Genomic DNA, 24,861 nt, shown 5'->3' with positions numbered 1-24,861 from the left:
AATGTCTAAAGAGCAGTATGGAGAATATGTATACTGATTTTAGGTTGTAAAGGGTTAATCGTTTAAAACAAACAAGTTCTATGTTGCCGTGCGTCTGTTTCATAATATAATTTATTCTTTACTCTTACAGACGCACGGCGACCTGGAATTTATTTGTTATTCATACATGATTTTTGATTGGTTCTTGCTCATGATATATTAGAGACAGCTGTATAGTTTACCTCAAAATTAAGATTCTTGTTGCAGATTTCATGATGCAATGCGTCTTTTCAGGAACTGTAATAGAACACAGAAGACATCAAAATATGCGACGCCATCTTTGACATCATCGATTTCACCTTGTGTGCTAATGCCTGTTCTTATCACGTGCTTCTAAAGCATGGATCCCCATTTCGTCACGTTCCTTATGAAGACTCAAACAATATGCTCACGCAGCTTTTTGTTGGATATTTGCTGAAATGTAAAAGCAAGGGATTTTGCGAGCAAATATTCGTATATGTTCGTATTGTTTCAGTGTACAGCATATACCACGGAAACTTTTCTTTGTTTTGAAATAAACTTCTTGTTCTTTTGTTGATCCATGCAGTTTAACAATTGTTCTGTTAATTGCATTTTTGGTTCACCTTACATGGTAAATATTAACATCCTTCGGGAGAAGTTGCCATGTGCAAAGATTGTGCCATGCTATGTTTGTCTTATTTTTATTTTTTTAGAGTAGAAGTTCACGTGGATATTTAAGAGACCACACTTTTTAATGGTCGTCTTCTTACTGTGATGCACAATCTCTCGACAGTGTGATTTGATTTCCCCTAACAGGCGATAACATGCAAAACTGGCCCAGGGGAAAGTAAGGCAAGTGATAATCGTTAGATACCCAGCTTGTGAGCTACGTGTGATTACAGCTTTGTGCCTCACAAGGAGGAAACAAAATTGAGAAACACGCGGAATCATGATCTCTTGTTGAAGACATCTACGTTTCTCTTTTAAGATTTATTATTTTATTAACCCGGAATGAAGAGATAAATTTAAAATTTTCAAGTTGCAATCATGACTATCATTGACTTAATCCGTTGCTATTTTTTGAAAAGAATGCGAGTTGGCGCGACAAATGAGGAAATAACTGTAGAGGTTGTACTTCATGCTTGGAAATATTGCGTCGTTTTAAGACTACACGAATTCCTATCCAGCAAAATACAAGGTCGTTTATGCTTTTTATAACTTAAGGCTTCATAATATTGGATCTTAAATTAACTTTCAGAGGTTTCAGGTTTTGTAATGTAAACGTACCGATGTGACCGGACACAGTGCTCAGATGGAGAATGACTATGTCAGCCTTAAATTCGATTAATACATTGCCTAGGTGGACGGAAACTAAAAAAAATTTTTTTATACTGCCTTGAGTTGGAATGCAGTAGGTTGAAAAAACGTGGTTACTCGGCACAACTCTTCAGTTTCGAGTGCCACTACGAGCTTAATATTCGCCTAAAATGTACTAACTCGAGTTTGTCATGATGTTACCTGTATGTTCTATTTCTGTCATTTACTTCCGATAAACAATGTGGGTATTTTATCCTTGACAGCGTATAACACTATATAAGCCCTCAGTTTATGATGATTTACGTTAGCCATTTTTCATTTCATTTAAGCTTCCTCCAGTCAATTCATGTCACCTAGTTCTTTCTTGGGTGAACTAATTGAAATTGATGCGGTTTGTCGCCTTTCTTGCTCCAAAAAGAGTCACTCGCAACTCTCTTGCTTTTCGTCGGATTAAGTACAAGTATACGTGCACATTTGAAGTGTCTTCTTTACTCAGAGCTCTGTTTTATCCATATATTTTGATATTTTCACGTTTTACGTGGGATATAAGGTTTGATTATTATCGCCAGCATGTCTATTTTTAACTGACACTATCCGCCACAGACATAATACGGAGATACTGATGATACTGGCTTACTGGTCGGTAACAATTTTCTAGAGCCAAAGTGTTTCTCTTTGAGTCTCACTGATATAACTTAATTTCCATTTTTGAGCCAAAAATTGCAGAGAATACACTCAACAAGCCATTAACAGAATGAGAGTGGTTTTAATACGTCTATCGAATACATACATACATACATATATAGGGAGTCTGCAAGTCGATTTTCGCGTGGAACAGTGCTCAATACGTTGAAGCAGAGCGGAATAAATATTTTAAGAGGAAAAAAGGACGCAACTACATTTTCCCGACAAGCCTGTTAAACCCCTGAAGAGTGAAGCGATTTACGAAACAAGCTTGTCGGGAAAATGTAGTTGCGTCCTTTTTTCCTCTTAAAATATTTATATATATATATAATATAACTCTGTAACAATTGCATGTTAAGGCCCCTGAGGAAGGCAAATGCCGAAACGCGTCGGGTCTTGAATAAAGCGTTGAAAACGGAAGCACATTCTCCATTGTGCAAATTATATATATATAAGTTAAAGAATTAAAGAGGACGCATCTATTCTCTGTGACTCTGAGTTTCGCGCCTAAGCACTCGTCAGACAGAACTTTATTCAAGGAAGAACATACCTCCTTATATACAAATTAGATAAGTAACTAATTAATTCACTAGTGTGATGATCTAATCTACTTGTGAAATAAAGATTCTATAAAGCTATTGTTGGCGGCTTGTGAAATTTACTAAGTAAAACTTATTCTCGTGGCGGCAGCAATAAGTTTTACTTAGCTACTTATCAACAAGCCATTAACAGAATGAGAATGGTTTTAATACGTCTATCGAAAAAAAATATATATATATTTTCCACGCTGTGAAACACCGAAGCTCACACGTCACTGAACATCAGTTTTTCGGTTTTCTCAGTCACCAAGGTGTTTCACTTTTCTCTTTCTAGGGCCGAGTTTTATGAACATTAGGGATATTTCCGTTTGGTGCGAAAACTCTTCAAGGAAGTTATGATACTTTTCCTTACACCTCACAGAGGGTTTCATTACGTCTATTAGGACAACATCTTCCGCATTTGTTCAGTGAACACCGAAGCTGATGAGTCACTGATCCGGCATCGATTACATTTTTAATTCAGTTCTCCTGGTCACTAACACATCAACAAAAACACATTTCAACGTGATTCATAACCATTGATACTAATTCCGCTTGAAGCGAAACTGTTAAAGGAAGTTTTGGTATTATTCCTTCCTTAACTAGATAGTTGTGTCCTCACTCAAGTACAATCTTTTTTACTTGAAACAATGATAAGTACCCATATAGGAAGTCAGTAAGAGGAAGCAGTTCGGGTTTCGAGATCACACGACTTTGAAGGTTGTATCAGTGGTTTTCCGATTTTTCCTGGTGGGTCGGAGGAAAGGAATTCACGTCTTTTGCCGAATTCAATTTTTGTTCATCTTTTTCCATGGCTATGTTAGTTTGTACAGTTTTTAAAAAGTTATTGTTCACAGCCTCTTCATATGAGGGAGGGACTATTTCTTTTCCAGGCAACTCGGACAGATTTTCAAATTCGAAGTAATGTATCGGCGCCAGTTGCTCATGGGAAGCGCTCGTAGAGTTTGAAAATTCCTCACCATTTACGGCGGACTCATTTTCAGCGAGTTTATCACCGTAGGAGTTCCAAAACGTTATGACGACAAGCAACAGTCCACCCACAGTTACAACGACTGGTCCAGCAATTATGAGACTATTTATAGAATAGGTGTTCCCCACTACAGTCAAAACAGAGCCGATGAAGACGAAGAGAAGAGGCGTTAACCGTTGAAGTCTGCTGAACATGTTGTTGACGGATTTTAACATCTTTTATCCAAAAGTTAACTGAGTTAGAGATGAAATAGCGTCCTTCTACCAGGTCTGAGCGCCGGGAAGAGATAATATGGCGTTCCGTTCCTTCGGTGGAATATGATAACTACAAAGTGTTAGAGTGAGTGTTACTTATTAGATATTAAATGTCGATTATCATTGACGTCGTGAGTAATATTGTTTGAATATTTTACCCACACTTAGATTTAATTTCCAGATTCTAAATATTACTTTGGCTAAGACTGAGATAACTAACTAATTAATTTAATTAAACTAAATTGAAAGAATTAAACTAAATGCTTAAACTAAATTGAAAGAAGTGTCAAGGAATACTTACAATTGAACAGTAGAATTTTACTATCAAGAAATAGGTCAAAAGGGAAATCATTAAGTCAAAGCACAGACCCTTAAATATCATGATTTACAATGTTTTACTCTTGTTATATTTGTTTCAGCATTCAAGTAATTATAACTTCGTTTGCCAAGATGATCTGAGACAAAATACCATGGAGTTTGTCCTGGTATTAGGTAGTTTTCAAGTAAACCATGGTTAAAAAGAAAACATTTCGTTAATCCCGTTAACAATTTGGTATACTTATTTCATCTGAGCACCATAGTTTCATTCTACTCCTATTTCGTAAAGTTCGTCTCATTCTTTCCCCTTTTAAGTTTATTTTAAGTCACTGAGTGATGTCATTGCAAAATATATTTTGCGGAGTCAACTTTTGTAGCCTCTAACAAACATTTTAACAAAATATACAATGGACATAGCTTTTCAATATATTTTCAAGTGCTCCCTCAGGGCCAGTAGCAAGCTCTTAACGTCAATGTATAGAAACAAGGTCAAGTGGTGGTTGTCAAGAGGAGGCTAAATCTGATAGCCAATGAGGGTGTCAAGATTCTGTAAAATATGATGAAAATAAGAGACCACTTACTACACTACTTATGCACATTTTATTGATTTCAACACAAGAAAACCAAGACACATCAAGATACGGTTATGTTCAAATTAGCACTGAGTTTATCTCAGCTTGGTTGTCCTGTCCAAAACGATGACAACGCGAGAATGTCAAATTATTTATTGTCGAGGATATTTTTAAAAGATATTTTGAATCACGAAGGAGGAATCGAATCTTAAATGTTTCATATAGGATTAAAATCCTGCTTTCACATATTCGCTCAGTTGATCAAGCACAGGCCTTGACGATATTCTTTGGTAAAGAAAAACAAACATAAGCTTTATCAGGGATAGAAATTTCCAGAACAAGGCAATTCTTTGTTTACTATAATGTTTCAATTCATCAATTCTCCGCTCAGTTGAGGCAAACAATCAAAACAACGGCTTCCTGAACACGTTGTACCGTAGCAATAGCTTTTATCAATTTTCATTCACTTTTATATACTCAAAGCCGAGTAAACTGAGATGCTATTTCGAAAAATTCCTTTTTTATAGTCAGCAGAAACAGTCCGGAAAGTTTAATTCGTCTATGTTATTAGTGTAATACGAAGTTTCAAAATACTGTTGAAGTACGTGATTAAGTTGGCGGCTTTCCTAGTATAATTACTTGTCCTAGATATTTTTAATAAACAAAATCAACGAGTTTTTCTTGTTCGACATGCGTGGTTGATCAGCCATAAAATTCAAATCACGACCGTCTAGTGAAAAACGTTCGGCATGCCACTGTGATAAAATGCTCAGAATAATTAAAATGGTTGTTGTTTGTTTGAAACAACATCCGCAAAATGCAAGAACTTAGTGAAATTTGGTACCATGGCTACCATAGGCGATCAGTGACAAGCTCATTGAGCCTGTATAAGACAGTAGTCGCTATCGTGGTTCTCATTTTGTGCGGAATCCTTATGGTTGTGGTTGGAGTGACAAATAACAGCTCGCATATGAAAACAGGAGGTTATACGATGTGTTGTTTCGGATTAATAGCTGGACTCTGTTTTATTGGTATACGTTATTTAAAAAAGACAGCAAGTAATTTAGAGAATACAACTGAAGGAAACGAAAGTCCATTAACACGCAGTGTTGAACACATTGAGTTGCTGCTTCGCGAGGGACAGATGGGAAATAGCGAGGCTCAGACCAGAGGCTTATCGTCATCAAGAAGGGAATTAAACTTTCTTTTGACGAGAATCTTTGGTTATCCTCCTTCTTATGAGGAGGTAACAACAAATGATACTTATGACACCAGGACACAGGTTCAATGTGACCCACCGCCATGTTACACAGATGATGAAATGTTAGCGGATGTAAGTTCATCGCCGCCATCTTACGAAACTATTGTCTCAAGAACAGTAACAAGTGAAGTGTGACAAATCTCCCCGCCGAGCCCCCTCTGTTGATGAATCGTCCAAAAAAAATTATCCTTTCGTTGACTCTTCTGAGCTTCACGTAGGAAAAGGCGAGGCCGAGAGTGGAAGTCATTGCAAAGCTAGTTGGTGCAAGATTTAAAGTAAAACATACAACGTTCAGCAACATTACAATGTGAAGTACAATGTAACAACTCTAATTCCAGAGTTACAGTCAGCGGTGGAAAGAATTGAAGTTTCTTTTTACTACGGCCGTAATTACACTGTCGCACAAAACCCAATAATTCTGTATTGAGGGTGCAACGTACCCTGCCTCTACTTTAGGAAAAGCCTTTTGTTAGTCTGATCTCAACGACGTTCTTCCGGAGTAATCTCGTACCCAGATCCTACCGTGTAACCGGAAGGCCATGGAAGGTCTGGGTACGAGCCTTCTTCCAGCGTGGATTTACGAAACTACTCGAATCTACGACGTTTCGACAGCATGTTACTAGTCTTCTTCAGGTGATCAGTGAGATTGAATGATAATGACGATTCGTTTAGAAGCATTTGCTTTGCCGTGATTGGTTGATTTTTCAGTTCATTGTGATTGTGCTTTATAATAATGAGAAAGGAAACTACGCTGTTTAAAATAATTCGGTTCGTTTTGTACAAAATCTCTTTTGCTTTTAAATTTCAAGTAACAGTTTTTCTCTTCTTCTGCCCCCTTTGTATTCTTTTCGCAATCACGCGCGGCGCGCGTGATTTCACAAATTAGCCAATCACGTCAAAAAACTCTAATCTTGACATTGGAAAACTGACGTGGACATTTTTAGCGTACTTTAAGTTTGTTTTCGCGGAGTTTTAGTTGTTTTTTAGCTTTCGTTCGTGTAAATTTGTAACTCCGTTGTTTGGAATTTTAAGGAGTTTCGGAGTTTTTATTTCAGCTAAATGTTGTGATTCATTCAGCAAGTTTATTACATATTTTCTACGGAGTTTTGACTCAAGCCTCTTTTTTCGCAAGTGGATTTTTTACTCGTTTCACGCGAGATCTATGCACGCATGCCCTCCAGGCTCCAGGAATAACGTCATGATATTCTCACTAGTATGAAAAGTACGCAACTCACGTCTCGGATGTAGATTTGTATGAATTTCTCGACTGCTGTGTATTTTTCAGCGAGCCTCTTTTATGAATAAAATTTTCGTGACGTAGGACGTTAGGTGATGCACGAGAATATTTTTTTGTTTTAATTTCGCTATATTTTCGTTTCCGTCGCTGTCACCGTCAAGATCTGGCCTGTGGTGGGTTAACAACGTTTCGTTCCTGTGAGATAACATGTGAAAAATGTGATTAGCTGAGCGTTACGTTGACTAAAGCACGCGTAAACACGCAAGGTACCGTGTTTTACTAAAGCACGCGAGAGCAATAGTGATTGCGTAAGACTTGTGTTTTCGAATATCTCCTCTCACGACCAAGGGGTGTGAAACAACTAGTGTGATGTGTTCTTAGTGCATTACTGCCGATCGCGTTATGTAACGCTCAAAGCACGTGAGATAACGCACGAGCCGAGGGAGGGGCATTACCTGTAAAGCGATATATATACATTTTTCCAAGGAAGTCGTTAGGTTTCCCTGAAGGCAAGATGTATCTTTTTCCATTCTTCTTTGCATAACTTTGCGTAATCGAAATCTTTGCTCCAGAATTTTGCTCTCTATGATTCAAAATAAATTTTTTTGAGCGGAGCCAATCCAGTGCCTGTGGTGTTGTTACTATTTTCGCGCATAAGCATGGGGTTTCCTTCTCTTTTTCGAAGACCATAACTTGGGATTTTTCTCAATTTGTCCCACTACATTTTTGCCTCATCACATTTCGGGTTTAAATGAGATCAGTGTTTTCGGCCTTCTCTTCTTCCTCAGGTTTGTTATTTTTAGCTCCGGGCTTGACAATTTGCTCGGTTTCGTTCTTCTCCATTTTTTTTTCCATATCTTATCTCGGTTTGTAACCAGTTCGGTTTTGTTGACTTCTCCATTCTCAGTTTTGTAAAATCCAGCCTGGAAAATCTGATCAGCAGTCGTGTTACTTGACAAGGTGAAACGACCGGTGTGTAATTGATGTCTGAGGGGGTGGTCAGCCTATACTGGGCCCGTATATATAAGTAGATCTATGCCTACTTTTGTCTTTTTCCGCCCGATTGACTTTTATAATGTGATTCTTGCAAATGTTGAAACAAAAATTGACCTTTCTTAGCGGCACATGCCCGTAACAAGCCGAAAAGCTGCCTAACCTAACGTGAGTCACTGAACGTTGTTTATATATGTTTTGACGGATTGGTCTCGGACTATTAGCCGAGCGGGTTCATGATCATAGTCATGATGAATTGTTATGTAATAATTAGCAAACGTGAGTTCATGTGTGAACGGTGATTTGAACGTCGTGTTTTTAGTGTTTTGTAACATGTAGTACGTGATATCACGCGTGAACCATTTGGGGCATCACTATTCGATAACTTTACGATGTTCAACGTAAGATCCTACACTAAGAGCTGTTTCGTGGAGGTTCATAAGCCTTGTGGTTTCTCAGTTGATGTCAAGGAGAGACTATGTTTTCAAAAATCACCATGTTAAAGTAGACATTCATCTTGTCATCTTTGGAAAAATATTTGTTTGATTGTTGCTATGGTTTCCACTAAACATCTATAAGAAATGAACTATATGAACGTGATATTACACAACGATTCCAGGCTAAGGAACACTCGCAAAACAAGTCAACGTTTGCTTTTCAGCTGAAAACAAGGACAACGAGTGGTATGGAGAGAAACCAATCCATGCAAGGTATGAACTTATCACTGTGTGTGCGAAGAAACTGGGACAAGGGACATAAATTAATAATAAAACGTAAATCTTCATGGCCTTTCTTGACAACAATTAGCTCGATTTTCTCGACAATTTCTTCCTTAAATATCCTCCATGATGATTCTAAAAAAAAAGGGGAAATTCGTTTACAGAAAGTTTTGTTGTATCATTTAGGCGGCACAAAAAACTTTCTATTATTATGAGATATTATTTACTGTTAGTAACATATGGGATTTCTCTTGTAACGTTATCGAAAGCCGTTAAGGGGCTGTCTTGGATGTACTGTGTTGGAGGAGATGCACTCAGTCATATTTAAAGTAGCCGTCCTTATTTGAAAAAAGTCGACATTGATCAGTGACAGATGATAATTTTAAACAGTATTGACTAATACACCTTGTAACCTAATGCTATTCCTCCTATTATCAAACAGTCCATTGTTACCCTTTAGAACATTTTTTTTGTTGCTGACCATAAATTCCTTGAATGAATCATGAAAGTTACGTTATTGTTTCCACTAGTAGTACCTCTGATCATTTGAAACTCTCTAGTTTAATAACTGTTAACATAACGTTTATGGCGTATTGTTTGTGTGTATTTATCCTCTGTCCACCATCGAGTTCCCTACAACTCCGTGGTAGAGCATGGGAATTCGGCGCAAAATCCGAAAGTCTGAGGTTCGAGTCTTCATTGGAACTCAGATTTTTCTTTATTCTATGCTAGTGGCAAAAAAATGAATAAATCTCTTTGTTGAACAATCGAGTTTAACAATTATAGTCTTACTCATACTTGACTTACTATAGTTCCCTTCTAATCTGCCTTTTATTTTGATTTAGTTTTTCTTTAACAGTCTTACGAAAGCGAAGGGAAACCGACCTTATAATTGTGTTATTAACAAGAGGGGTCAGGTGGTACGGGACCCTTTGCAGTCTTTTACTGAAGGCTCTCGCTTCAGACTGAGATGAAAATCTAGGACTACTTGAATATACTTAGCTTCACCAAAATAGCATATTTTGACGCATGTGAAGTAATTACAACAATTCACAACGGAAATTGATTTCCCTCAACTTGCTGCCAGGTCTCAGATTTGATTGCGATACAAAAGTAGTCCGCGATGTCAAAAATATCATTTTGTTATTGTACGGCAGGTCAAATACATATTATTTATTCCTTACAAATTTCACTTGAATAATTTCCGTGCTCAAAAGTAACATTTAACATTCACCGGTGAAATGACATTTAACACTTCTCGAGTAGTGAACTTAAGTATCGATCGAAATCAGCTATAATATAAAACCAAATTAATCAAACAACCAGTAAGTTTAGAGTACTCTAACTCAACAACTGTTAAAAGCTTAAATATTACGTTCTCCGCCTTCTATATGAGTTTCTGCTTGATCAAGAAATTGTCGATGAGGTAATCTACAGTGCCCGTAGTGCATGCATGGTATTGTGCCCGTAGTACATCTGAAGTCTGCGGATAAATGTAAGTGTCTGAGCAACTGCATCAATCCCTAACAGTCAAATATGATTGGTTAATGTAGGTTAGGGGAGAGGTAAGTGCGCTTTCATCCTCGTCCCTCTTATCGCTAACAGGTGCGTTTAGCAAGGCTCCCAGCTGTGCAGACGATGACCCTAACGAAAATTTATCGTCATCATCATCCTCGTCATCATCATTAGTATCATCATCATCGTGGAGAAAGACAATGGTTCCGGAGCACAACTATTCAAGGCCTTCAGATATAGATGAACTTAAAGAGTTGTTCTCGGATGTCGAAGCGCAGCAACAAGCCAAGGGCGATGTGAAACAGGTTGAAAAAGCTGCGGAGTTAAGACAGCAGCATCAGGAATGGTCACCAGTTTCCTCCTCCGAAAACGTGTTCAAGCTTGTGTTTGAGGCCAGCGGTGTGCGCTTAGCATTGAAAAACGATAAAACTGTAAGTAAATAAATTAAAAATAACTTTTTGATTCAGTATGGGAAGTAGTCCGGGATTACATTGCATGATTGTCTTTTCTTTACTGCCTGGTAGGTATTTAAATTTCATATCACCTCGAACAGCTATGATTCAGCTCGGTCATTCAGCTTGGTCATTCAGCTTAGTCATTCAGCTTGGTCACTTAAGGTTTTTGGCGTTTCACGCAGGCATTTTGTACGTCTCATTGCAGTTTCCATTTTAAATTTTACTTTATTTCGATTGACTGTTGGGATTAATTTGGTTTTGGTTTTGGTTTTTACGAAATTCGCTCTCTATAACTGAGGTGAATTCTTAGAACGGGATACATACGTAAGTAATTTTATAGAGTAATGTTTACTGACCTAAAACCTTTTTTTCTTCCTTTAAACCTCAGAAGCCACAAAAAGATCCTGAAAAACATAAATGAACCACAGGCCCGGTTACCAAGGTAGAAGTCCTTTCTGCTTCGTTCTTGGTCATCTGGGAGATGCGTCAAAGGAGTGGGGGAACGGTGCTGATCCGAACAAACCACTAAATTTTTTTTTTTCGCTTTCCCTGCTTAGAAATGAAAACAAATTTTTATCCAGCCTTACGCCAGACGGATATATGTTGCACGCAAGTCCAGAAGACTAAAGTACATCATTTCTCATCCATACAAATTTCTTTTACTTTCCCTGTCAGTAATTGAAAGGAATTCTTCCACATAAAATCGCCTGATCTGTTCTTGATGTTAATTCTTGTGCCCAGGTCTCACTCCTTGGCAGGAAAATAGTTTTGTTAAGCAAAGTGTTTTATGATATTCTTAAATTATTCGAGAAGTTCTTCCGTGACTGAAATAAAGTGCTCCCGTTATGTGATGGAATCATACGTACGAACAATAGAACGACATGAAATAATTAGCTTTCGATTAGTTCTTTCCATAAATCACGTAAAATCCGTCTTTGTTTTTTTAAAGTTTTTCAAATTGTCATAACTGAGGTGATAGGGCTTTAAACTAGAGACTTACAAACTTTGCAAGGTAAAACAGAAATGTATTTTACTAATTGAATTAGGTTGGTTATTTATAATGATGATCAAAAATTATCATATCATTTTGCGTTTCACTTAAGAGATTTTAAAATTGCTTTAGATCTACCCAAATAATGTTGTCCGGGTGCATCGTTCTGGTGATTCATGACCATTTAATCGTTTACATCGCAATTGAGAGTTTCAAATGTCAAGCCATCAAATGCTTGATCACAACGATCGGACTGCTTTCTTCCTCTCGTCATCGCCGGGCGATGAAGTTACGTCTTAGATAAATATATAAAAGCAACTGACATTTCCTCGCCCTCACAAAATGGAAGACAAATACCGGTATCATGACAAAAACAACCAGTGGGTGGCCACCACAAAAACCAAAATCTGTTTACTGTTTTAACTGGTCACATTGGTCACTCTTTAGAGTTGTCACGTCTTTATATATGACCACATTTTTCATGGTGATCTGTAATATTGGTCTTGCCGCTAGCCACCGCCAAGGCTAGACACATTAATAGCGAAAATGCTTCAAAACATAAATTCAAAAATTTCCAATTTTCATTTATAATTCTTTTCATCAACCTCCTTCCTGTCTTTCCCTACAAAACGAAGAAGAAGAGGAAGAAAAGGAAGAAAGGCGGACTTTCCTCTACCAGTCTTAGAAGTATAAAAGTGCTGACTTATGTCTTAATTTTCAAATTTTTGATACGCAGAGAAATTTGCCAGCCAGCTAGCTTTCGCTTTCGGCACGTTTAATATTTGGAGAATCGGCTCCGCGGGCAGACCAACCTTGCTTTGTACGTCAATGGAATCATAGTTAGTTGAGGGGACTAACTATGATGGAATGCAATAGTTTACCTAATAATCACTTTTAAAAATCCAGCGAAAATGCTATTAGTTTTTTGAATCCCTTACATTTCTGAGAATCTTTTGAAACCCTAAAAAATCCTCTAAAATATCCGGTTTTTGGTCTTAGCCCGCCTTCCGCACTCTCACCAGCCCCTTAGAGAGCATCAATCCCGGCAGTCGTGACGATGGAAAAAAGACAACCTTTGTTTGAGAGAACGTGCTCTAGGACTTCGACGCTCAGATCACTCTGATACATATATTTATTTCCGAGAGGTCATTCTTTAAGGGCGCCGAAAGGATTTCATCTTTACGATTGCAAAAAGTCGGTGAAAAAGAGGAAGGAAATGACGACGATGATATTTCGTGTTTGTAGCCTGTCCCGAGAGGACAATAACAACATCGTCGCCTGACTCTGAAGATGACTTCCGCTCAGGATATCGAAACGTCAGATACTGCAACCGACAACAGTCCCTTTCAGTTTCTACTCTCCAGCTCCGGAAAATAATTTTAGAAAGCTTTTTAAAGAATATTTTTGTAATATTTTGGGCTAAAATCGCAACATCTTCTTCGTTAACTAAGCCGTCTGTGAAATGAAAGACCATGAACCACGTATGTTGTCACTACGTAAACTTTTATCCATACCACGTGACGGTGACAAAAGTATCAAGTTCGCTTTAAATTTGGCATCGTAGGGGGGAAAAGTGTATCTATTTATTAGATTTTTTCTTTTTCTTTGTCTATACATGTATGTTAGATACAGTTTGACTGACCACAGCTCCTTGAACTGTTCTTTATGTGCGCCGCAAATGAAGAATTTCTTGCACTATATGTGACGTGACATTATATTTAGGCTCAAATGTTTGTGTTTACAGACCGCGCTGACAATACAACCTGCAGTCCAACACAGAAATATGCCAAACTATGAGGGAAATTAAACCTTCGCTTTGAAAACAACGACAGAAATTGACAGTAAAGATCAAGATCAACACTAAAAATTTAAAAGTGCGAAGAATCAAAACATCTTTCGCTTCTAAAATAACTCTATAAAGATAAGGCTGTATGGAAATTTCTTGTTTTGAATATTTAAAGGTGGCATTTTAATGACTATGCCACTCGCGTTTCACGTGCACGGGAGATCAGAGACTGACCTGAACGATGAAATGTGCCCTGTGTCGATCTCGTTCGACTCTCGTGATACTGATTCGTTTTGAATAACACCCAAGGGAAACGCGTTGGCAATCACGTACATGAATTTTAATCACCTCTAGCATTCATTCAGCACGTGCTCTCGTTTGACAGCCATGACAATACATAATTTTAAGATCAGTCGCAAATTTTTTTTTCACAGAGATTTCGGTTTTCGACAACATATCTCTGCATGAACCTCCACGTAAAAGCCAACCGAGCGTTTTTCGTCCGCTTTTTCACCAATTTAAGCCTTGTCATAAAAAAGGAAAGGGATAAATCGTTTTTCTAAACGCCAAAAAAAATTTCATTATTCAAATTAACCAACAGGCCTGAGTCGTGCATTGCATCGTACGGTGGTAAGTACAGCCTTCAACCGAACTCTGCGCTTTTAAAATTCTGCGTTCGTTTTTCTAGGCAATTTTCGTATGGGTTTTTTTTTCTACACTGAAACTCATGATTCATTTGAAATACTAATGAAATCTTAAAAAAATTTTCACTCTGTAATCAGGTTTTTTCCCTCAGCGCAATCACACCAATTGCCAAAACAAAGCAAGTGACCGTCATGAGTTTTTAGTTGGTCAACGTGCAAGCTTGACATTGAAGAAATTTTCGATGCCTCGATACCAAATGACTTTCTGTCAGTACAATTCGAACGGATATAAAGTTTCTGAATGGTGGATGTTCCTTTTCTTGTTGTACATTGCCAGTTTAATGGTGGGAGTCGTGTTTGTTGTGGCTGGCTTTACTTCATCTGATTATGGCATGGGCGCTGTCGGGTTAGTTTTGTGCATCGCGGGCGCATGTTTGGCCGTCTTATGTGACTTACTTCGAAGATTTGGTTGCGGATGGAGGAAAATAATGGCCTCGCGATCGCCGCGTTTTGGAGACAACGGTCAAGAAAATCCAGACGCTGACATTGATTTTCCATATCTACCAGGCTACCCGGGATTTTCTACAGCTGTGGTTGATAATCCACCTTCATATGCAATTTGCTCGGGCGAACCGTTTGTAACCAGCCCTGACATTTCTTGCTCTTGCGGAGATTCTTATGCGTGTGTCGATAATGGAAGATTAGAATCTTCCAACAACACTGATAGGATTTCAGAGGCGACTTGTACAACATTACCTCAGGATCATGGACCATCAAACTTTGGACCTGAGGTTGTAGGTACAGAGCAGAGGACTCTAAAACCATCACCACCTCCATATGACTTTGTTGTGGTTACCACTTTCGACACATCTAGACTGTCATGGCTAAGGGACTCACCGCCTCCTTATGCAGAATTCGTTTAGTACATTAAACTAAAGACAATAGCTAAATGTCCGGCAGCCGAGCACGCAACAAGGCTGTATTATTTAACATATTTAATTTTTTTCGACAAAGCCCAACATTACGCGATGCTTATCTAGGATGATTTCGGCTAAATTTTCTTAGTTAGTAATTTTCTTAACATGCGGAACAAGCATGGCAGCATAAGTTTGTTTTTGCGTTTTTCAATCGGGAGAAAGGTAAATGCGAGGGGTTCCGCTTTCGCGCGGACTCTCCCTTTCCCTCCTTGCCTCGCCCTCTATCTGCTCGCCTGAAAAACGCATATGAAAAAAAGCTTAAACGCAGGTTAGTCATTTGTAATCTGTGGAAATTATTCTCTTTCTCAATCCTGTATGTGTTATTTTCGTTTTCTAATTTGTTTTTTCCTTCAAGTTGAAGGAACTTCTGGCATTTTTTCCGAAATGAATCCTTACATCAGATTGGTCACTACGCTCGTGCTGCCCTTGTACCACGGACTTGCAATATGGCTAGGGGAGTTTTTCCCGAGATGTGTCTAGCAGGAGTCAATTCAATTAAGTAATCGAGTACTGCTTCTCAATTGTGGGACAATTTTTTCCTTCTTATCGTGTAAAGCTTTTGTTCTCTTTTATTGACCTGCAATGTCTGACGATTTGCGAGATGTGCCTTTAAACAAAGGCGTTATTGTCAAAAATTATGTCTTTTGTTGTATATCAAAGAGATTTGAATTTTTTATTTCAAATTTGTAAATTTGAAATTGATAATAATAGTTAAAAAGTCAGCTTATGTGAATATTTAAAAGAAAATAAATAGTTGATAATTATTTATTTTTTACTGGCCGCTGGTTTCCTTGGCGGGTAATCATTTTGATCACATGTGATATCTCCTTCCATCCATTCGCCCTACTCCCCCCGTGTAAAGATAGAATGAGAGAATGGAAAAAACTAAATATCCTGTGTGCTGATTGAATACGGATATAAGCCAGTTTTGCCTTATCCCTGCCCTCCCTCCCTACCTGCGTGAACTTACCCCCCCCTCCCACACCCTACGTGAAGTGTAATAATAATAAACAAAAGTTAATTAACATGGCTGCCAGACACAATTGACTAAATTTTCTCGGTCAAGATGGCTGGAAGTTAGCCAGGCAGCAGCAAGTTCAGCAGGAGAGCAGGAGGAGGATCTTGTCTATCTTGTCAGCATTTTAATGAATTCTGTTTTCGCGGGCCTTCACGGTATAAAGCATATAGGCATGATTATTTTCATCTTAGAGACACATTTTAGATCGTCTTCAAAAACAAACACACAGTCGCCTTGGATTTCGAGTTACGAGCGGTCTACGATTATTTCAAACGGAAAGTAAAAATTTTTGAGTGGACAATCTGAATCATAAATAATCCAGCGAAATAGGATTACCTTATTCTGAAATAACTACGAACAAAGCCTTTACAGTTTAGCGGAGAGGAACAGCTGTATTCTGACGTTTTTCCGTTGCTTCTCTCCTTGCCAGTTAAATCCCACAAAGTTACGGATCCAAACCGATAGGAACACACACACGGCGAGTCGGGTAAATAATTTTTGAATGGTATACATATAACAGAACAGATACGGTGTTTATTTATTAGACTACAGCGAAAAGAAATGTTTACCTCGACCTTAATTAAGAATCTAACGAGCATTTAAACGGCTAACGGACGAACGACCTCTCACGACGAGAGAATATCGCATTTTAGACCGACATCAGTCTTTCCTCATCAGTTGGTGTCCGCATCCGGTAAGCAGCCTTGATCACAAAACGATTAACAAAAATTTTACCATACCAGGACTTTACAACTACCACAGTCCTTGGTACATGATATCACTGCAACGGTGGTCATAAAATGAATGCTTTGGAGCACCCATGCTTTCTAGTAATCAAATTTTTTTTTCACTCTTTGACATTTGCAAAATATATTATTTGAATAAACATTTGATCTCCTTGGAAAATAATTTACGAAAATAAATTTAAGGTACGTTGGTTTGTATACTGAGAAATTTATTTTGTGATCAAAGAATCTTCGAGGAATTGTTCCTTTAGCGAGATCGCCTTTTTATTTTCTCTTGACGGCAGCGGCTCATAACATCTGCCCGCTTGTACAATTTGCTAAAAGTTTACGAGGATCGAAACATTTTCAGTGGCGCAGAAGACAACTTCTTCCGAAATTTATTCTAAAACCATCAGGATAAGTTAGCAAAGAATTTCGCAGTACTTGAAACAAAATCAAAGGATTTAACTTGCACAAATAAATAGGATCTATCATATTTTGTTTATTTCGTCCTGAAGAAAAACTCAACGGTGACTCACTGTGTGTTTATAAAGAATTGTCAATATAAGCAAAAAGTGCTTTGCGTTCAGATATATTTTTAAACCGTGATGCAATTTAGAATTGGAAACCGAAAGTACCCAGAAGGTATATCCCCCTTATGTATAATTATTTTGTCCAATCACAACTCTTGATGTCATGAGTTGCGGTTCTTCGTTCCGAAAAAAATAACACAGATAATTTATAATTTTTGTACAACAGTGGAAGACCAGTAGTCCTAAATATCACTACATGTAAACTGAAATATCAAGGATTTGAATCTTGTTGAATGAAAGGCGCTCAAAGTATTACACCATCTTTGCGAATCGCACATTTAATTTGTAAGAAGCGAGTTTCAAACGCTGATGAAACTCGTTGAGGATTTATAGCATATTATATAGCAAGATCGAAGGTCAGTTCTTCGGGAAAACACACAGCACTAGAGAATTGGTAGGTAATTTTATTTAATACGAGCTTTTAAAAATTATCTCTCTCTCAAGCGTTCGTTTAAAAGTCTTTCAGTCGACTTTGTCCTGTTGTTTGAGGGAACTGTTTTGAGCAAACGAAGCGAAACACGTCCTGCTTGATTTCACCCAGACAGAACGCCGGTTAAACACCTCCGTTACGAAATTTCCTTCCCGATTAGTAAAAATCTACAGTTCTTCTAAAAACCAATTCGAATGAACCCGACACAGTTCATTCAAATTCAGTCTGTTTAATTCCACTTGCAGCATTTTATTTATTCGACCATAAATTAGATAGAAATCGAGCAGGAATTTTAACTCGTTAGCGATTTCACTGCCGCAGTAATTTTTAATTTTGTAACAACGGACTCGAGAGTTTCTTCAGTCTAATATTAAAGGAGATTAAAATAAAGGATGAAAATAAGGGAATTGAAGGTTCTCTTTTACACGGCCAGCGGCCCACAACTATTGATAAAACATCATAACAAATAAAAACTATAATCAGTTATCATGTTAAGATTGTTCGAAACAAATGCAAACTTCCGGTTTTTACTGACTCGATGTTGATCGAAATAAGGAAAACTAGCTATTATGTGAATAATAAATTATGATGTTTTTGACTAATTCGGGCATATGATATCCTGTTAAGAAAAGTTTGTATATGTAGCAGTTACAGGCAGTGGCATGGAAATTCCTTGGTTGTAAGCTTCTGAGACGGCCGGGTCAAGGGTCGAAATTGCAATTTTATCAGTTATCGCACGAATTTAGTTATATTTATTGTTGGATGACTGTCGATCGTGTTTAAAGTTTATTTTGTTCTAGGAGGACAACATCTGGCATTTTTATGGAAAACTCATTTTCTTCTCTAAGTTGAGTTCAACCCATCCATCCATCCATCCATTCGTGATTCAACCACGTGCAGTTTCAATTAATCAATTAATTAACCAATCAATCCATCAAATAACCAGCCAGTTTATCAGTTAGCTTAATCAGGAATATACTTAGCAGTTAATTGACTAATTAATCCTTCAATCAATCAAAAAATTGTGCAATCCATCCGTTGTCATTGAATAAATAAATTAAAAATCAAATTAAAACAAATGATATAATTTGTTTGAATTGACGGACAATGATTTTTTTAAACCGTGACAAAAAGGCTCTTCGACTCAGTTTTCAACAATATTTTTGTCGCTTGCGATGTGAACCTGGACAGAAGCCGTTTCCACGATAAAAAGATAAAAAAAGATAAATTTTCTTTATTTTACGACATAGGTATTGAAACATGAACGAGAGTAGTGCACCCACCGTCTCCGCTAAATCTTCCATCTGGCTATGGCTGTTCCGCCCATTTTCCATCATAATCACCTGTGCGGGCCTGGTGATGTTTGTTGCAGGAATCACCTCATTTTCAATTCATGGAGATGCCAGTGGACACCTGATCCTTCTGACTCCCGTTGGAGGCTTCTTGTTAAGTTTTGGCGTGTTGCTGGCTATCGGAATACAATGTCGGGTTCGATTGAGGGAAAGAGAACGGCAAGGGGAATTGCGTCCTAACAACGATATAGTAGATCTGACATCGGAGTTTGCCTCCGCTAACATTTCCACGGAAGCAACTTCACCGGGTATGTGGCGTCACTCACCGGTAATGCTCCCAACATGCCCTGGTCCTCTCCGAAACGAAGACATCCCCAGCGCAAGGTCCATTTCCCCATTAGTGATTGATATGACTTGTTTGGTAAATATCGATGAAGTTTTGTTATCATTGGAGAATCCAGAGGCATTTGAGGTCCCCCCGTCTTACGAGGAAGCGATGTCTTTGGCTTGACATCGTTGCCACCCTGACTTAGTCTCCACTTGCAGGGGATGGGTGTGTTAGCCTGTTGTAAATTAAAGCTTACTGCATAAAATGTACACTGAGATGTTTTTAATCTTCTTTGTCAGGGGCGTTACTAGGGGGGGGGGAAGTCCAGAGGTGTCGGTTTACCCCTCCCTCGTTGGTGAGATGACTTTGTTTGACGTCAACAACATTCTTACTTTGTTGGCGAGAACGCTCGAATCCAAAGACGCATAAGTTAGAGCAGCGGTACGTAGCCACTTCACGTGAGAGGCGCCAAAGTTCGTAACTTTGACTCCTTCCTTTCAAAGCCTCTAGCTACGCCCCTGTAAGTTCCACTAATTTCCTAATAAAATTTTATCTTCGCTTCACGTACGTAGTTCTTGGCGAGTAATCGCATGTTTGCATGATATAAGGGGTTGGTTCACCTTGCATCTAACTTCCTTTTGTTTTTGTTTTAATGTAAAAAGTATTATTCCAAATATATATCATTGTTCCCTACAAACAACAACGAAAAGGATGAAGCTGTACGAATATACCAGGATGTTATCATATTTCTTAAGCGATTGAAATCTTAGTACAATGTTAACAGCCAAAGAGAGAGAATGAGCTGCTGGGATAAATTGTAATAGTTTATGGAATGATTATGAAATTATTTTGATATCCTCATAACAGCTGCACTTAAGAGGAAGAAAAACAAAAAAATTTACTTTGCATCAGAAAGGTGCATTGCCGTCTGTGAATCCTGTACATAACGTACTCGATGCCTTTAGCAGAGCATTTCATTAGTAAAGAAATTTAAAATTTTCATGCGGATGTTAGATTTAGGAATAGTCCACTTACGAGTTCTAAAAACCTTTACTTTCGAAACAAGGCCAAGAGTTAAACATTTATTGCGAAAATAAGCGATATTTGCAAGAGCATGAAACTCTTTTTCGTATCGAAGCTTTTGTTTCTTCCCCCGTTTTGAAACAGAGATTTCATGCACTTCGGAAATTGCTTCTTTTACAGGTATGGTATCTACGTCTTGCGTACCTATAACTGTAGCGCGCATTTGCAAGAACGTGCTTGACGGCATTGCGAAAGCCAGCATCGCGCTATTTCAGAATCTCGTTTACATTCAGTCGCCGGGAATTCAAAGATAGCATGATATTAAACCAGTTAAAAATTTCAATGATTTTCTTACAAAGATATTTGAAAATAAGTAGTTTGGAAATCGATGAAGGAAAGTGAGGCACAATCACAAGCCTGAACACTTGGCTTCGATGTCTTCCAGTTTTGCCCCGAAATAATGGCTTTCAATTCTTCGTAGCTGAAAGAGAATACTGTCGAACTTGACATCGACCATATAGCTCCACGAGGATGAAAGTGTAGCTTCTCTACGCAATTTCAAAACATTATTCATTCAACAAGTGCTAAGAATTGATAAGCATATCAATCAATTGGAAGGTGTTATCCTGTTCCAACACTAAGTTCTCTCGAATGCTACTTTAGGAGGAATGAATGTGAAACAATTAGAAGAGAGAATTGTAAATTAAAAAGGATAGGAGTTCTAGTCTTAAATTATTGTCTCTGCTTCTTCTTTGGCACCAGTAAATCCCTCGTGGTCCATAACAACAGTTGTTATTTCACTTGTTGAAATATCTGCTTGCGCCCGGTCATAAACAGATTCTTCTTCTGGCAAACAAGATCGATATGCCAAATTGACGACTATAAAGTAGAACAACCCAACCATATACACAGCCATTCCGATTAAAACAAGAATATTCTTTGCCATGGCTCGAGTTGACCACAGCCCTATGCCGCTACCAACAAGAGTTGCTCCTGCAGCGACAACAACCATCGGTAGAACACAAAGGCAGGCCAATTTGTGGCGGTACAATTGTCTATTTTGCTGCGGGTGTGTGGGTAGAGAGATCAATTCGGACATTTCAAAACGATATTGCGTGAGTGGAACCATTTCGTATCTGCGACCTTTTCACAGACAGTGATTGAGCAATTGGAGGGATTTTGTTGCTCATCATGATCCTGGCTGGCTTTATCTATTTGGGTTAGATCTTACTTTCACAGCTGTAGAAGGCAGCTCCACTGATGGTGCCAACGAAAAAAACAACGTAATCCAGCGAAAATATCTAGGCCGTGTTCTTTGGAGCAAAAACACTTTAAAATAATTTTGTTTTATCAATAGAGTTCATAAAATCGACACTCATCATCATGCAGTATCAACGGACGCTTTCAATTAAACTTATCTATTCTGTTGTTTTAATTGTTACCATGTTCTCACCTATTAAGTAACAGCATCTTTCTGCATATAAACTACACATAGCCAAAAATTCTTCTTTTCCCTCTGACGAAGAGCTAACTCTTTAAGGTGTAGAGAAAGGTTTGTTACATGATTTGGTTATATTTAAAGTTGAAATAGGAGACCCTTTCTGATTGAACAATACAAACTGATTACAGACGAGGAGTAATTTCAGCTAGGATTAGATCAACACTAGAGAATCTTATTGTATCTTACGGAGAAAAATAAAAATCGAGAAGTTTGCAAAGAACGGCTTCACTTGGCATTCGCAACAACGGCGCCCAACTCACGAACATTAGCAACTCAGCTGATAAAACAGAATTATCTTGAAATATCCCTCTTTGGAAATGTAACAACGGCACCATCACAATTTCCTTAGAAACTTACGTAACCCTTTACGTAACCCGTTAGATTTCGTGGGTCAGCTCTTTCAACCGGCAACATACCAAATAAAAACGATTGAAAAAGCGTAGATTGCTGCTGTTGTTGTTTTCGCGGGCTCTCTCAAAGGTCGGTGAAGGGATCCAGCTGATGGTTGCGCCCTGCTGTAAACAAGACCCAAATGAAAAACAAAACAGGAAAAAAGAGCAGCTGCGTGTGCTCGCATGAAGCACTGGCTATGGTTGATGTACCAGCGACAATCCTGCGTTCATTATGGTAGGAAAGTGTATCTTTTCAAGTTGTTTTCGAAAGCTCAGTTTCATTCTTCGTACAACCCTGGCACAGCTTCTTTCGAATATCCTCAATTTCTAAGGGCACACTACAACACTAAAGCAGCTATTTTATTTATCAATTTTATTTATTAGCTTTGCCAGCAATACATACAATGTGGAACATGGGTAAATTCCATAACAATAACGGGCAGGCAACCACAACAGGAGTATTAAAAGACTAAAACGATTACATCAATAATTAATAATTAAGAACAACATGGAGTTGATATTGTTTCCAGGCTGCGACATGAATTACATTTTGTGCAGATAGTTTTATAAGTCCTGGGATTGTCAATGTCTTAGATCACTTGGATGAATAATAACGCATCAAACCGCGATTGAAGTCATTTACATTGTTCATACTTAGGTTGAGCTCGTCTCACGGTGTGTTCCAGATTTTTTTGCTCGTACAATAAATGACCGTTGAAAGGTTGAAGTCTTGCATTTAGGTACAGATTATTTGTTAACAGCTGTATTGGTAGACGATCGTATGTGTCTCGTAGAGCGAGCAATAGGAACAATTGTAGGATCTATATCCACCAGACATGGGTAATGGATAGTAAGTCTTATTATAGCCATTTCGAGGTGTTACCATGGTTACCACGTTTTAACCAAATGCGATTAAAGAACTGTCTATTGGGAGGCCTTCATCCTCACGTGATAGTGCGACTTGCATCTTATGAAATTTAAAAAAGTTATCTCACCAACGAGGAGGGTTTTATACCCACAGGTTACAGGCTCCCGAAGTTCCCCTCTTAGTCGGTGAGTTGACATTTTCTCACGCAAGATCGCAGTAGTTTGGTCATGAAGAGCTGACAAATCATGCGACGTCAGGAGCCCATTACTCGGAGCCTCCATACCAATTTTACCCTTGAGTCAACCCTGTCCCGTATCTTTTTATTTTTTGAATTGAGATATGTGAGGGGTTCTTTAATTTCCCGCGAAAACACGCTGACCTTCCGTGCTTTCCGCAATTATTGAAATACTTTCGTGCGACATGCATGTGACGTAAACAATAGATGACCAGAGCTCTCGTATGATTGGCTACTATGTAAACACTCGCGAAAAATCCCGTGGGAGGTGCTTCTGAAAATTAAAAGATACTGGACAGTATGGAAGATGAAAGCTCCGGGTAATGGGCTCCTGGCGGCGTCAATAAGTTCTGCTCGGAAAAATAAACAACAAAAAAGGAAAAACAACAAACTATAGCAGCTTGCGAAGAACATTTCTGAAAGTCCAAAGATGCTGAACCATCAACTGAGAAGAATTTCCTTCGGAACAAGGTATAAATGGGAGGGTCGGTCTCTAGGCTTTAAGTCTTTAAGTAGTAGCTTAATCTCGTAACCAGATTTTACCGTGTAATTGTAACTGAAACGTAACAACGGCTTAGCCGTGAAAGGTCTGAGTACGAGACTAATAGTAGCTAGCCTGTTCAAGGCGTTCAGTTGGAAATACAAAGCACGACAGCAAACGGCGCGATAGAAGCGGAGGAGTGAAAAAACGAGGGAGGTCTGGGTCGGGTCGTGTAATACACTCAACGCGACCGGACCCAATCCTCCTTCCCTAGCTTTAGCTCTTCTGCTAATATCGCGCCGTTTCCTATTTCGCTCTGAACGCCTGGAACAGGCTCAGTTGAAGCACGTTGACGCACTGAGCTTGTGTACCCTGTGCTAGCACTACATGTCTTTCACAATTAGAATGCAGATTTTGCGAATTAATGACGACACGATCTTGTGGTCGCATGGTGTAAAGATAATTGGGAAATGTTTAGACTGACATCTAGGATTGTTAACTAGGAGACGAAAATTCCTTTCCTACATATAAACAGCTCTTTATAGGAAGATAAATTTGAACATTATAGACTAGCACTCTGAACTTCTCTCTAGAAGATGATAACTCTTTTCCTTAATGTCTTTTCGGTCTTTGTTGAGGAAGTCACCTGACATGTTTACCACTGGTCATCAACTTTAGACATT

The 24,861-nt window shown here is 38.4% G+C and overlaps 5 protein-coding genes and 1 long non-coding RNA gene across 12 annotated transcripts; 4 read left to right on the top strand and 2 right to left on the bottom strand.

Moving 5' to 3' along the window:
• Positions 1–3,168: 3,168 nt before the first annotated feature.
• Positions 3,169–3,916, bottom strand: LOC149048237 (uncharacterized). Its single transcript, XM_089199021.1, has one exon. It carries the CDS (start codon positions 3,783–3,785, stop codon positions 3,306–3,308), a length of 480 nt encoding a protein of 159 aa, XP_089055147.1. The 5' UTR covers positions 3,786–3,916; the 3' UTR covers positions 3,169–3,305.
• A 1,496-nt stretch (positions 3,917–5,412) lies between these two features.
• On the top strand, positions 5,413–7,298 carry LOC113667028 (uncharacterized). The gene has a single exon (XM_027182822.2). It carries the CDS (start codon positions 5,532–5,534, stop codon positions 6,108–6,110), a length of 579 nt encoding a protein of 192 aa, XP_027038623.2. The 5' UTR covers positions 5,413–5,531; the 3' UTR covers positions 6,111–7,298.
• Positions 7,299–8,215: 917 nt separating this feature from the next.
• Positions 8,216–11,979, top strand: LOC113667085 (uncharacterized). Of its 2 annotated transcripts, XM_089199014.1 has the most exons (4): positions 8,771–8,915; positions 10,530–10,870; positions 11,283–11,336; positions 11,452–11,562. In XM_089199014.1, the coding sequence occupies exons 1-3, from the start codon at positions 8,891–8,893 to the stop codon at positions 11,313–11,315; spliced, it is 399 nt and encodes a 132-aa protein (XP_089055140.1). In that variant the 5' UTR covers positions 8,771–8,890; the 3' UTR covers positions 11,316–11,336; positions 11,452–11,562. The 2 variants fall into 2 exon arrangements, with proteins under 2 accessions (XP_027038688.2, XP_089055140.1); XM_027182887.2 differs by having other exon boundaries at positions 8,216–8,915; positions 11,283–11,979.
• LOC113667086 (uncharacterized) lies at positions 9,668–14,088 on the bottom strand. 5 transcript variants are annotated; one of them, XR_016184606.1, is made up of 3 exons: positions 13,906–14,088; positions 11,251–11,298; positions 9,668–10,868 (listed from the first exon to the last, which is right to left on the bottom strand). It is a non-coding gene; the product is annotated as an uncharacterized LOC113667086 (long non-coding RNA). The 5 variants fall into 5 exon arrangements; XR_016184605.1 differs by having other exon boundaries at positions 9,668–10,845; XR_016184607.1 differs by lacking the exon at positions 13,906–14,088 and adding an exon at positions 12,024–12,303 and having other exon boundaries at positions 9,668–10,845.
• A 469-nt stretch (positions 14,089–14,557) lies between these two features.
• Positions 14,558–16,060, top strand: LOC113667084 (uncharacterized). Its single transcript, XM_027182886.2, has one exon. The coding sequence runs from the start codon at positions 14,558–14,560 to the stop codon at positions 15,236–15,238; it is 681 nt and encodes a 226-aa protein (XP_027038687.2). The 3' UTR covers positions 15,239–16,060.
• A 500-nt stretch (positions 16,061–16,560) lies between these two features.
• On the top strand, positions 16,561–20,241 carry LOC113667103 (uncharacterized). 2 transcript variants are annotated; one of them, XM_089199012.1, is made up of 2 exons: positions 16,561–16,797; positions 19,309–20,241. In XM_089199012.1, the coding sequence occupies exon 2, from the start codon at positions 19,319–19,321 to the stop codon at positions 19,859–19,861; it is 543 nt and encodes a 180-aa protein (XP_089055138.1). In that variant the 5' UTR covers positions 16,561–16,797; positions 19,309–19,318; the 3' UTR covers positions 19,862–20,241. The 2 variants fall into 2 exon arrangements, with proteins under 2 accessions (XP_089055138.1, XP_027038705.2); XM_027182904.2 differs by lacking the exon at positions 16,561–16,797 and adding an exon at positions 17,694–18,022.
• Positions 20,242–24,861: the final 4,620 nt, after the last annotated feature.

This window comes from Pocillopora damicornis, chromosome 3 (assembly GCF_964200805.1).
Source record: "Pocillopora damicornis chromosome 3, jaPocDami1.2, whole genome shotgun sequence".
NCBI classification, from domain to species: Eukaryota; Metazoa; Cnidaria; class Anthozoa; order Scleractinia; family Pocilloporidae; genus Pocillopora; species Pocillopora damicornis.
Note: the sequence above shows the minus strand (reverse complement) of the source record. Positions and strands in the feature narration are given on the sequence as shown.